Consider the following 13,997-nt stretch of genomic DNA (forward strand, 5'->3'; position numbering starts at 1 on the left):
TTAAGTCAAAGGGAAGAATCCCTAGAACCTTGCTTCTGACAAAATTCAGGCAAATGTCTGAAAAATCAGCCGGGAGTGGGCAGCGAGGAGAGAGATAGGTTTAAGTGATTGGTCAATAGACTATCAAGGGGTAATATTGGGATTTGACTAACATTAATAATATGAATGATTTATTTTATCAGGTAGTTTCTTACGTTCTAGTGTAAGATCAGACCTCACGGTGTGTTATCCAAGGTCTCGGGGGACCTGTTCCGGGAAAGTTCTACCTCTGAGTTCCGTCTACCAACTCAAGGAGACCTAGCTGGGGGCATGGGTTTCTGTTGCTGTTGTGTAGTTTCTGGTGGTTGATGGCATTTCTGTCAATTTCCCATCGAGAATAATTTTGTTAGCGAAATCATGTAGGTTGTGCAGTTGGAGTCTGCTTTCAGAGAAACTGTGATGAGATGAAATTAAACAAAGGTGCAGTTGACAGCCACAGATATTCACTATCAGATTAAAACTTTGATATATTAAAAATTCATTTTCCCATTTTTTTCAGGCTAAACGTCCTATACAGTATCCCAACATAATTCAAAATTATAGGAGACATTTTATAACATGATAACACACCAACAATAAATTTCTGTCTTCTCTAAAAGTTGCTCCATTAGATGGAGGAGGAATCATTTGCAAAGAGTACCTGCCACTTCCGTGAGAGTTGCCCACATATTAATTCCCAAAGCTTAATAGAGGGTGGAAGCAGGGAGATGAGGGAAAGACCCCGGCTCTATTTACATTTTTAAAGAGTGAGTCCATGTTCTGAAAGCACACACAGTTCTCCTGAGTTCTTATGTCAACTTTAGAATACCAAAGTTGAAATTCCACCATTTTTTTCAAACTGTACAATTAACGTTTTTAACTTTTGTAGGCTTGACTACCTCATGATAGGAGTCTTTCTCTTCTTTTTAAAAATAATTTTTGCACAATGTTAATTAGGAGTTAAAACATCTTAAAGTCATAGGAAATCTGTAACTTACATGAATTATGTGTACTGTTACAAGCATATCTTGCCTTTATTGTGTGAACATCTCGAGTCAAACTAGTTTTGCATGCTCCGTTTGCTGATTAAAATATGTTTATTCTTACTTTCTACCTACAAGTACATATTCTGAATTACTTTACAGTATTTAACAAGTTCGTAGGTTTTTTTTGGCTTGGTGTTATATATCGTGTTTTAGTTGTGTAGGTTCTAGAAAATCAAATGCTTTAAGTATTTTTTGATAATAGAAATAAGAAGTGGAAGTGACCTTAGGGATTATTTTGTCTGACTTCTTAATTTTAAAGAGAGAAAGGAAACAAGTCCCAGGGAAATGAAGTTCATCACCTGAGGTCACATGACAGTTGGAGGTGGCACCCTTGAGTCTTAATTCCAATTTAAGGCTCTTTCTCCTATACCACATCCACTGCATCACCTTTTCATCTGGGGTCTAAGACGAGTTTCAGATTATTTTAGGTAAACTTGTGTGTAGTATAGCTTCTTTTTTTACTCCTAGAAGCTTAATACATTTTACTTTCCTATTCGGTTTTGTATTTATTTAGAAATGCTTACACATTTTACTCCATTGTCTTTTTGTAACGGAAGAGCCATGAGCCGTGTGGAATCATTTCAACGGTCCCGCCAATTCAATGGGACTTGTTAAGTATTGTCCTATAGGCAGCCCCGCCCCCCCACAGAAATGCCATAATGGTGTAAAACGTTATAATTTCCACCATATCTGCAACCTCAACAAAAGAGGCGCGTGGAGGATTTGCTTTCTATGCCCAGAGACGCCTATCCTCTCTATGCTCTTTCCTAGATTTAGCAAAATTCAGTGATGGTGCTAAATCAATTTTTTTTTAACTTTCACTGGCAGAATTGTGTTTTCTAGGGAAAGCTGTGTGTAAATGAGAAACAGAGGAGAGCAGTAGAGTGATCTCCTGTGGCCCCGCTACTACAAGCTCTCCCCATCTTGTCTCTTGCTTTTATATTAATTACAACTTGCATTATGAGCTGTGAGTCTGTAACCCAGCAAATAGAAAATACTGCCCCTGGAGACCTAGCTTCTTGTATCTATTTTCCATCTCCTTCTATTGTGCTCCACTCAGTATTCACTGCTTTCCTCCTGCTAACACCGCTCTTTAACGCAATTACATAAGAGCAAGAAGAGTACCATATTTGACTCCTAATTATTAAAGCCTCTGGGAATAGAAGCATGTTTCCTTCTTGCCCTCGGATGTCTTCATGATACTTTTGGCTGAAGAACAGGACGTATATTGTGGAATGCATCTACCTGACTACTCACCCACACACATGCACACAGAAAGCATTTCCCTTTATTTTTCTACGTACGTCATGTGTTTTGCATGCTTTCATATGCCACTTTGGTTTCAAGATTCACTAAACTTCTGCATATAATTTGGCAGAAAGCCAGGCAGTTATTCTTGAAAGATGTAAACTTGGAAACTATCTAGGGAGGGAAAAGAAGAAGAAGAAAGGAGTTGTGATACAAACAAATATTTCAGTCTGAGAACAAACCAGTGTTATGGGTAAAGGACTATATTGTATCTATCCATGTTGCTTCTAAAGTTTTTTTATGGAGGAGGTAGCAGTTTTTTATTGGCCAGATTATCAATATGTGTCTTTGATCAAGTCACCAGGGTGTAGCTGAGTACAGAAAACTGTGGGGTAACTCTTCAACCTTGAAACCTCAGAGGCATTCAGCTGTTTTTCCTACTTTCAAGTTAGATGAATATCCTGGTACTAGCTTGGGTCAGTCTCTCAACCTAGATCATAAACCTTGAGACACTCTATGGAAATAAACATCTTGTGACACTTTTGTAGGACAGCATCTTTGAGGATGTGAGGGAGATAAGGCAGAAGAGACGGGGGCATGGTGGGTTAGATAGTGAACTTGAGCAAATTTCAGGACTGGGCTGAAAACCCAAGACCCAACTCGTTTGGAGGAACCGGCTGCTCTAAAAGTAATATTTGCTTATGTGGCCTATTTTTCACCCCTTTGGTTTAGAGACCACCTCCTCCAGAAAACCAGGGAAGGAAATCAACTGAATTTTAAACTAGTGAGGCCTGACTTTAAAACTCAGTACAGGTTTGACTGATGGGGACAGACCAGTGCTTTCCATTGCAGGAAGTCCTTCTGAGTGATCCCTTAAAATTATTCTAGCGCCCAAACAGAAAGACTCGCTGGACCTTCATTTGAACGATTATATAATAGCTATTAGATGACATTTGCCTTAAAACATAGTTGAGGTGTTGGTGGTTAATTATTGCAATTTTCATGAGGGGTAAGGAGCTTTTATAGCAGCCAGCTTAATAAAAAGCCTGTGGTGCATAAAATTTACATCACTTGCTGTGTACGCTGAGAAGTTTAGCTTAGGTGACTGTGTTGCAGTAATTGCATTTTCTAAAAGAAGGCTCTAGCCAGTGTTGTTGCAGGACTAAACTCACACCATGCTATTCTTTGTTTCTTTCTTCCTTCCTTCCTTCCTTCCTTTCCTTCTTCCTTCCTTTCTTTCCTTCCTTCTTTCTTTCTTTCTTTTCTTCTAGCTCTTTATCTGATTACCATCGGCAAACAGCTGACGCGAAAAGGTTGCAAATCTTGAAGAGTCCCTGTATTCTGTTTGCTTTTAGCATGAAACTATTGGAGGGGTTTCTAATTTAGACAAAAAGAGATGTCACAGGCACGACTTTGTCTTCATACAGGCAGCAGAGAACCTTGGTTTTCATTTTATTCTGCTCGACTTTGTTCCCTAATCTACTTTCGAAAACGTATCTTTACTTTAGAGATCTATACCTGTGCCATATTCATAGTCGCAAAATTTCTGCTTAAGGTTTTCCCTCTGAACCAATGGCTTGCGTGATAGCAGTTTCAGCAGCATTATTTGATAGAGGTGTTATTAATCTCTAGAGCTTTGGGTCATTTCACCATCTATCAAAAATGCTAAATATTAATTTACAGTGGTTTGTAGCAGATCTGTAGAGGCAAACATGTTTTTTGTTGTTCTTCTTCTTCCAAATGAGACTCGCTCCCTATTTTGTCTCACCTTGGTTTCTTGATTTTATTTTGGTGAAGTTTTATGTTCTATTTGTACATTATAGGGTTGAGGTTGAGAAAAATGATAGACTGATTTTTTTCTGGATAAACTATATATAATGACAACACGGCAAGGTTGTTTTCAGATGGTCAAGATGTTAACATGTTGCCTACAGGCATGTGAGTCTGAGTCCTTAGTCACCAATTCTTGTAAGAAGAAATAGTATACTTTGAGAGATTGATGGGGCTTTTTAGATTATTTTGCCCCCAAAGTATTGCCCCGCACCCTGGAACAAATTTGCTTGCTAGTAGCTCTGTGTGCTTAGTTAAAGTCATTGCATACAGGTGACAAGTGTACAGCTCTGTCCTTAAGGCTGGTCTGTTTCATGTGCTGTTCCTACTCTCCATTTCTGCCAGAGGAAATTCCATCTCTTGCCTGCCTTCATGTGGTGCTGATAAAGTCCTTCCTGTACATTAGAATTCCTGTTTTCCTTTAAGCAACAGCAGGGTATTGGGAATGATCAGGAAAGGGGAGGAGGAACAGGAGAAGAATACACTCAGCAAAGTAGCGTGAGCTATAACTCTCGGCTTACCTTATGTGTCCTTTAAAACAAGCAGTTCTTCCAGGAAAAAACACTGCTCTGTGACTTTAAACCTTCTATGCAGCTCAAAAGGAAGTCTTATCCATCTTATTAGATGGGTAACAGTTCATAGTTGTTTCATTTTCTGATTGTTGTTTGTGCAAATTAAAGCAGAAGGTATTGATGCAGTGATTAATATTATTGTCTCTGTTGGTTGTATAATAAGTTGACGATAATTTTGAGAGTTAGTTCAGGCTGTTTTAGGGCAGTGTATTTGATGTGAAGGGCTGTCCCATACGTTCTACAGTCTGTGAACTTTTTAAGGGAGTCATAGAGTTTTGTAGATGTTAATGTTCTGAAGTATTTGGTATCCAAGAGCACTGGGACCTATATCTTGGAAGAGTGTGCCCTAATTAAGATAGCAGGCTTTTAGATTTTTAAGGAGGTTTTTTTTTTTCCTAACTTTAAAAATTCACTTTATTGAGGTATAATTTGTATATAATAAAATGCATCTGTTTTAAGCATCTATTTCAGTTGGTTTTAGCAAATGTGTACACTGATGTAACCATCACTTCATCATGATTTTAGAGCATCTTTTCTTTCTTTTGGTACCTATTGCTGAAAAGACAACATACTGTAACATGGCATCTATATGTGCCTAATTCCCCAAATACTAATATGTACATATTTTTTGTCTCTCTCTGCACCTTTCCTCTTGATTCCTCATTTATGGCTGAAATGGTAACTGTGGAAAAATTCCTTGGCCTCCTGACATCAGAATCCTGCATCTTGGCGAGACCACGATGATGCAACTTCCACCCACTCAGCAGGCACCCCAGGGCCCTCCAGTGGGGGCCATGCATCCCAGAGTGGAGACAACAGCAGTGAGCAAGGTAAAAGGTCAAGCATTCTCCCTGTGCAAAGTGGGCATGACTAAAATAACTTCAGTATTTTATGATATTGGTACATCTGCCTCCCTGTAAACAGGAGAGTGGCAGGTTAGGGAGTGTAATCAGCTGCTATTTAGGGAGACAGTATTTCCTTTCCTTAACTTACATTACTTACAAAAAAAAAAAAAAAAAGGCCAAAGTGAGATGTCTAATCTTTAAGCAGGCATTACAATAACAATCGATTAGTTCTGCCAATTCTTTTACAAATTTGGTTATCTGCACTTTACTCCTGTGTGTAAGTAAATAGAATGACAGATCTACTTTGCTGCTATGATGCAGTCGTTTGAATTATACTATAAATGGGATATTTTATTTGTAACATCAACTATAAGCGTTTTCTATAATCAGGCAATGTTGCCTCTAAAGCACACATGATGCAGAAATCTGTTCTTATTAGCTCCAAAGTACTGTGTGAATTTTATATGGAATCGTATTTTGGGAAGGTGGATTTTGAAATTCTTAGATTATTTGTCCCCATTTCCATTCAGCTGACGTGGTGACTTTTGTCACAAATCCTAAAAATTAGAATAATCAGAAGGCAAGGGGGACGTCAGCTACAGGTGACAAGGAAGCCTAGAGTAATTTAGAATAAATTTTACCATTTAAGACTCACCTATCACACAGAGAGCAATTATATATTGGTAGGGATGACTCTTCTGTGGCTAAAATAATAATTTAAAAGAAGATGCATTATTGAATGTGGGCCAGGAAAGTGTATAGGTTTTACTTTTTAATATTTTACATTAGATGGTGTCTGATCTCCTAGGTCTATTTCATCTCTATTATGACTGTGTTTATGGCCACAATATTTAAGCATTAGACAGTCTTCCAAGTGGAGGACAGTTGAACAGCTTGAGCTGTAGTCATACATGCCATTTAGAAAAGGGTGGTTGATGTAGGGCGAGTGCCTTTACTCCTCCAAGTTCCTGGCCATGGATTTTGGATTCCTAGTATTCTAGAAGAGTCTAGAAAAGTGTCCCTTCTAGGATGCCATTAACTTACGAATGGGTCCAACTTAGAATCTAGGTTTAAGCAAGTTGCAACTAACACAGAAATGAATACTATCAGATGGTAAATTGTGGAAGAACTTGTGAACTGTATCTGTTTAGGCTTTCTATACTGTTTTTATTAGACCACTTAGATTGTATGTAAGAAAACTAAACTATAAGGCATTTTGAAGATGAAATGTATATACATTCGGTAGATCTGCAACGCAGTGGCTTCATTGTGTTTCCATGTCATGGAGAAGGACTTCTTGGTGTGGTTAAATCTGAAAAGCTTTCTAAGACTCCGCCCTTCCCCTCCACCCCAAATTACTGTGCCACAAAGGAGGAAATGTATTTATTAATAAAAGCAAATTACCCTAAACATGGTACGTACGAGAGAGGGGGAAAGGAGAAGCAGGCTTAATGGTCTAATGAGGCTATCTTCCAAAGACTGTTGTGTGTGAGGCTCGCTTTGACCTTTCACTTTTCTCAGGAGCCCGGCGCTTCATTTTTCACATTCTTGCAATTACGTTAACGCTTCAAGCATTTCTGACTCAAAGTCAGCTAGCAACACCAGGCATAACTCGACACTGTGAGTTTTTCTCCTCTCTGTAGATTCATTAACAGGTCACCAAGGTCCCAACTGAAATTTAAAACTGACTGGTTCAGTTGGCTTGGTTGAGTTATGGCCAGCAAGGTAGCAGGAGAGGACCAGAGAGAAGGGAAGGCAGAGAAGGACGACCCTGAGGTTTGGAGCACAGGACAGCTGCGGCCACGGCCAAGGCATAGAGTTTTATCATTTTGGTTAGTTTTGCTGGCTTATTATTTTTGCTTTTGTTTTTGGTCTGGAAAGAGAAAAACTCTGAGACCGATACATTGGGTAAAAACCGTAACGCACAAACCTCTGTGTTGTGGGTAGCTGCACCCACTGATGCCACGTTGAAGGATTTGATCCCTGTAGGATTTTGTTCCTTTAATCATATCTCCGTGGGATTAAAGAATGGACATGGTAGCTTATGTGTTTGAGTACGAGGAAGTCAGTCGTTTTACTGTATTAAAGTGTGAGGGACAAAAAAAGTTATGATTCCTAGAAAATGGAGACTCTCTTGGCATGGAGAATTTCCTACCTGGCTGACCACATCAGTGACTCCAAAACACATGTTGAAGGGTATTCTATATATGTTTTCAAGGTATTTTGTCCCACCAAATTGTCCAGAGTAGCTTTCTGTGGGAAAGATTAATTATCTGCTTCAGGGCAAAGTCAACAGAGATATTGACTGAAATCACATATGCTTATCCTAGGTTAAATCTTAGGGTCGATGTATAATGGAAAACCTACGAAGGAAATTTATGTTCTTCGTATTAAACATATTAAAGTGTTTCATTGGAAACCAAGCATTGTAGTTTAGAAAAGAGTTTTCTTGCTTATTCAGAATTTATTAGCACAACAGGCATATGGAAAACTGTAAAATGATTCAGTTTCAAAACAAATTATGATAAACAGAAAAAATAGGGATGAATTGTACTAAAGACAATGTTTTCATACACATTTTAAATTAAACTTTAATAGCCATATGCTGTAAAACAATATATGCATTTATGTTGCTTTATAATTTGGGGAATATTTCTACTAAAATGAGTCATACACATCTTTACTTTGGAACTTAAAAATATCTCATTATTTTATGACTTGATAGGGAAAGAGCTACAGTTACACAGGTGAAAGGTCATCTTTTCCTTCTCCGTGTTTGTGCAGCAAACCAAAAGGAGGGGGAAAAATCAAATTTTAAAAATATTCTAAGAAACAAACTTGATAAAATGTGAAACCTGACCTTACTATCTTTTCCACACGGCACATGCCTAGCAGTAAACTACATAAATAGGAACCAGACTAATTCACTCTGATTTCTTTGGCTAAAAGCAGCTAAAGGAAGGGATTTTATCTTGTTAGTCACATGAAAATGAAGAAAAAAATCTGGTTTTTCAGGGATGAAATTAGGGTGCAGACTGGGACTCTGGGGAAGTAACTGGCCCTCTTTGTGTCTGGCTTCCCATCAGTAAAATTGGGCTTGATAATAAGGCTTGGGGTCCCTAATTCTGTACCTGATGAGTCAAAAGCTGCTTTGTATTTCATTGTGGGTTTTGCCAGAGTAAAGACTAGGAAGCAGCCCCCTTGTTCACAGAGCACTTCGAGAGCCTTAGATGAAAGGCACAATATATGTACAAAGTATTATTATTATTGATGGGTTTGTGTAACTCCCATTAACGCTGATGGGAGTTACGCATGTGAATTGGCAAGAGAATAGACCTCTCAGTGTTTAGAGCACATGAAATTTACATTTTTTCCAGTGCTGTAATTGAGATGTTGACAAATTGGAGGATATTGATGAGCCTTTGTTTTAAGTATTTCGTGCCAAGTTTGTTTTATTTTTTCCGGGTTTGAACAATGGTGTGGGTTCAGCAGCAGTGAATAAAAAGGGTAGAGTAAAGATAACTTTGTATTTCAATATTTTGATGTGCCAGTATGAAATAAATGGTCTTAGGCAAATGGAATATGCTGTTTTAATCATTAGCTAGGCATGAAAGAAAAATTGATGTTGACATCTTTGCTGTAAAATTGTTGTAATGGGGCCTTCCTTACAATTCATTTTTGTAAAATTCATTTTGTACATTTTGCAGCAATTGAACAATCCCTGCACTGTGAATAGGCAGGATTCCCAGAAATACCGAGACAGTTGGCCCAGTAACTGCTGAGCTCACAATGCACACCACACGCACGTTAACCATACTGTTGCCAGACCCAGTTTAACCTAAATCCATTAGCATTCGAGCATCTATACGTCTCTCATCTTTCAGGACACAGGGCTGTACAAGCCAGCATAGTTCCCCTCAACTCTGCCACCTACCAAACTGCTCTGTTGATGTCTCTTTCTGTCATCCAGGCAACGAGACTAGAATTCCATAGCTAGATATTTATTTATTACACAGCTCTTCAGAAATCATGGTGTTGAAATCTAAAAATACCCACTGTAGATTTAATGTGTTTATAGGTGAGCAAGAGTCTAAGATAGGATTACACCGTTGAGTTATGATATAATGCATGAAATAGTATCTTCTCCACCAAAATATTCCAGTTCTATATTTAAAGGAGGGGGAAAAAAACCTCAAACCCACTTATATGGGTCCTGAATATGTTCTACTGGGATTTCTTATTCAGTCTAGGAAAACTCTGTCAATGGAATGTTTTCATAGTGGCGGCAATCTCTTTAAAATAACCCTAAATACAATATGACAGATGCCATCTGGCATAATCTTTTGCTAGTTGCTTTTAACTTTTATTTTTCCTAGAACTAAGTTCATCCAAAACTGGTCACTTACTGCTATGATAAATACGGTGACATTTTTTTTCCTTCCTGTCCTCCTAATTGTATAAGAAGATTCACTGAGAATGTAATTGAGAATCGAACATTGCCACAGAAGAAGCTGTTGTATTATAGAATATTTATGTTGCATTTTCATTCTCTTTTGGCTCCCCAAAGAAAGTCAAAAAGAATACTATCCTTTAATCATCAGCAAACATGCAAATAATTTCCGTTGATTTTCTTAGGACTTTTTGGAATAGCAACCGTTAGAAATAAAATTAAACTCTTCTAATAAATAAGTGCTCTAGGAGCATGTAATGGTGCCCATAAATGCTTAAAGCTTTCTATAATTGCTGTTAATTTTGAGTAATTTCTTCCTATATGTATCAACTTACTTGAAAAACCCGGAGTTGGGATTTCTAGATTTTTTTTTTTAACTTAGTAATGTAAAGGGATGTCTCCTGATGCCAGTTAAAGTTTAATTTAGAGTAGTAATTAAACTTGAATACTGCCTCATAAACAAAAGATAAACAATAAACCAGCCACGTTCCCTGCTGTTTCATAGCTTTCTTTCCCAGATGTTTTAGCCTGATAATTTTTACACAGTGAACTACCTAACATGGAGTTGTGGACAGAGGTTGAGAAAGAGTTTTCTTTTTTGTTTTTTTTTTTGGGTTTGGTAATCTTTTTTTTTCCCTCCAAAAATCAAAATGCAGAGGATTTTCCACTATTTAGATTTTTAAAAATTCTGATAAATACTTAATGCAGATGTGCTTTCAAGATAACTCTAGTTCTTTTCCTTAAGTGTGGTCTCTTTTTTTTCCTTTAAAAGGAATCCTGTCATGAATGTCTTTTACACTTAATAATGTAAAGAAGAACATATTTTTGCTTAAGTAAAATCTTGATAGCAAGTCAGAGAAAGGAAAGGTTGACAATGGAAATTTTTTTTCCCCCTTTTCCTCCACTTTTCATCCCTATTCATTCCCCCCCATGACCAGTGTTACTTTGTGTCTGTACTCTTCCTTGGGCTACAAGGGTTCTCTGTCCAGTTCTGGACCAGTCCACTGTCAGCCATGATCTTTCTAATTGTCAGGTACTAGTCGGCCGTTCAATGCAGAAGCCATGTTATTTTCACTGGGTGGGGTAATTACTGAAAGCTGAGAATAGCTGCACTAAAGACAGAGGGATACTTTCATGATCCCATTAGCATAAGAGTGGGTAAATTATTCATGCCAAGTGAGGATTCTATGGGGAAAAGTATAGTTAATGCACATAGTTTTTAAATGTATCCCTTTCTGCTCTGAGACTAAATTCTTGTTGGAATCTGTTCTCAGACATTTACGGGAAAGCTCTGGTGGCGTGTTAGATGCAGTTCATCTCTTTCTGTTTGCAGCACTCTCAATAGAGACCATCTGGCAAAGATCCAAAAGGTGATTAAACAAAATGATCAGCTCTTGTTGCTGTGTTACATGTCCAATACTCCGGATTAAAAAACATGACCCACGACAGTCAAGCTAACGTCATGCCGTTTCCCCTTCCCCCTCCCCTTTCCGTGTAAGAATTCAGATGGTCCACAAATGTGTGTGCCATCTTTGTGTCCTTATGGCCCATAATCATGAACAGGTTGTGCAAATGGCTCTTTCTGTAGCACTGTCTGTTCCAGCAGCATAGAAGCATTTCATATTAATTGGGTCAGTCTAATATTCATATTGACATGGGGAAAAATTACTAAAATTTATTCTTATAGCAGACAATGAATATGTGTGCTTTCTGCCATGAGGGAAGTGAAATCTGACAACTGGCTTGTGCAACTGATTAATTTTTCTTGAAACTGGAGAAAATCAGAGCATGAGAAACTGTCATTCTCTGAAAACAGTACACAACCCTTTGTAACTAAACAAAATGGATTGGGTGGGGGGCTTTCGGGGAGCTTGTGGAAATGAGCTCTGGTTTTAACGCTATAATCAGGGATGAATTTACAGTGCCATTCAGAGGCATCCTCCCTCCCCATAAACAAGCTGATAATCACAGGGAAGCTGACTTCCAATTAGCTTTTCCTTCCCTTACACGGATCAGGGTGTTTATATGTCCTCCTTAAGCTTTAATATGTCACTCCTGAGTTGGTACATCTCATGTCACATTCAGAAGTTTGGAAGTAAAATGTTTTATTATGAGGAAATCCTGGTGATAAGCAAGGTAATTTTCAACCAATCATTTCACGATTGAGTTAAGGTAAAAATGCCAAGATCTGTGACTAGGGGACAGATGTATCTTATCTTTGGGGGTTTGCACCAAATGCCAAGTAGAAATATAAACTGAACAAACCAGGCATTGTGAGGAAGTGATTGAAGAAATATTGAGATGAAATCTTGGAATGAACTCTATATGTATTTTTATAACAATGCAGTGAATTGCTTACATGTCACGTTTGCATAAACCTGAACTCTGATTTTATTAAGGGGCAGTTTCATGTAGGTTAGTTAAGGCATTCAGAACATGAGAACATTACTAGGTTAATCAGAGATTATGCCTGACCATTTAATATTGTGGAAATTGTGGATATTATAGGATGAATTTGAGTGCACATGTCCAGAAAAGATAAAGAATAAAGCAGAAAGAAAAAAAATTCTTTAGAACCGCTTTAAAATATCCTCAGACCTGTCAGCTCCCCTTTCTAAGGGAGGGTAAGGCAGTGGGTTAGAAATACAGCCGGGCACAGTACTCAGGGAGGGGAAGTGAGGATCCCCTGGAGTCAGTGCAGTGTGGCAGATGAAAGGGACTTGCATAGCCTTGGGGGTCTTAAGGCTATTATAGGGCAACTCATGCTCTGTTATCATGCTGATTTTTCAATTGATTTTTGGCTGAACAGTACTTGTTGAAGCCCTCCAGAGCATCAAACACAGCCTTATGGTGCTATACATTGTAATACACGTGTTCTATTTTTTCCGTTCATTGTCTTGTCTTTACTTCGGAAGAATAGTCTATAATGACGCCATGCTATTTTTCTCCCTTTTCTCTGTCTTTCTTATTTCTACCCTCAGAAAGTTCCTTGAAATTCTTATTGTTTTAAATTTGGGAAGGGGGGTGGTGGGGTAGTGGGAGAATAACTTTTTCTTCATCTTCCTATTTGACATTTGCTTTTAATTTGGCCTTTAAAAATATTTTGATGTCACAACAGACAATAATATAAACCATTTTTGTCTACCAAATTTATCCCTCAGTAGTCGTGAGCTATTCACTCCCTTTCTAACGATCAGCAAGAAAACAACTATGGGATTTCACTGAAATCTGATTTCTCGTTAAAATGAAAGTAAACCATTTTAATATCCCTTCTATACAGCAATAAGGTCCCTTGGCTTGCTGGAAAGCCAGGTCTTGAAAAGGGAAATAATGGAGCGAGATCTAAAGGAAGTGTGTCCCTCTCCTTCTGTCTAGGGAATTCTTACTGAGGAAAATCTAATTCTAGTGTCATCTCCTCCAGGAAGCCTTCCTGATTTGCCCGGGGCATAAGCCAGTGTTCTCTCCTCTGCACCCCAGTGGCACCTTCTACCTCTATTTTAGCATCTTTCACAATTTGTGTTGTGATTATTTGGTTCCTGGTCTGTCACCCTGGTTTTTCAAGGCAGAAATGATTACTTACTCAGCTGTCTAGCAATAGTAGGTCCACTTCTGAATCAATAAGCAAAATCCACAGATTTCAGTTTTTTTAAGGTGGAAACAATTCGATCAAAACTTTGTGCTCATCAGCTCTATTCTGTAACATATTGATACATTTGAAAAAATCCTGTTACATCCTTAAGAGATAATAAAAATTATTTTCTTTTCCTAAAATGTTATTGTATGCAATGCTGCCTTAAATAAGGCAATGGACTATCAGCTTAAACTTAGAATTATTTTGGTTATAAGTAGGGTCTTAAATTTTAGATTCTTATTTTAAATAGTATTTTTAAGACAATAGTTAGAATGGGATTTGTCTTATTTGTTCTTTAATGTTGTCTTAAATTATATACATATGGTCAGAATTTGGACATGGGATTTCTTTTCATAA

At 37.9% G+C, this 13,997-nt stretch overlaps 1 protein-coding gene across 3 annotated transcripts in view; it reads left to right on the forward strand.

The window, feature by feature from the left end:
* Nucleotides 1-13,997, forward strand: part of MEIS2 (Meis homeobox 2) — a 198,564-nt gene that overhangs the window by 10,384 nt on the left and 174,183 nt on the right. For all 3 annotated transcript variants that reach the window (XM_061180537.1, XM_061180538.1, XM_061180539.1), the window contains one exon: nucleotides 5,430-5,544. In XM_061180537.1, the coding sequence (XP_061036520.1) occupies nucleotides 5,430-5,544 (115 nt within the window). The remainder of the gene's footprint in view (nucleotides 1-5,429; nucleotides 5,545-13,997) is intronic.

This window comes from Eubalaena glacialis, chromosome 2 (genome assembly GCF_028564815.1).
Source record: "Eubalaena glacialis isolate mEubGla1 chromosome 2, mEubGla1.1.hap2.+ XY, whole genome shotgun sequence".
NCBI classification, from domain to species: domain Eukaryota; kingdom Metazoa; phylum Chordata; class Mammalia; order Artiodactyla; family Balaenidae; genus Eubalaena; species Eubalaena glacialis.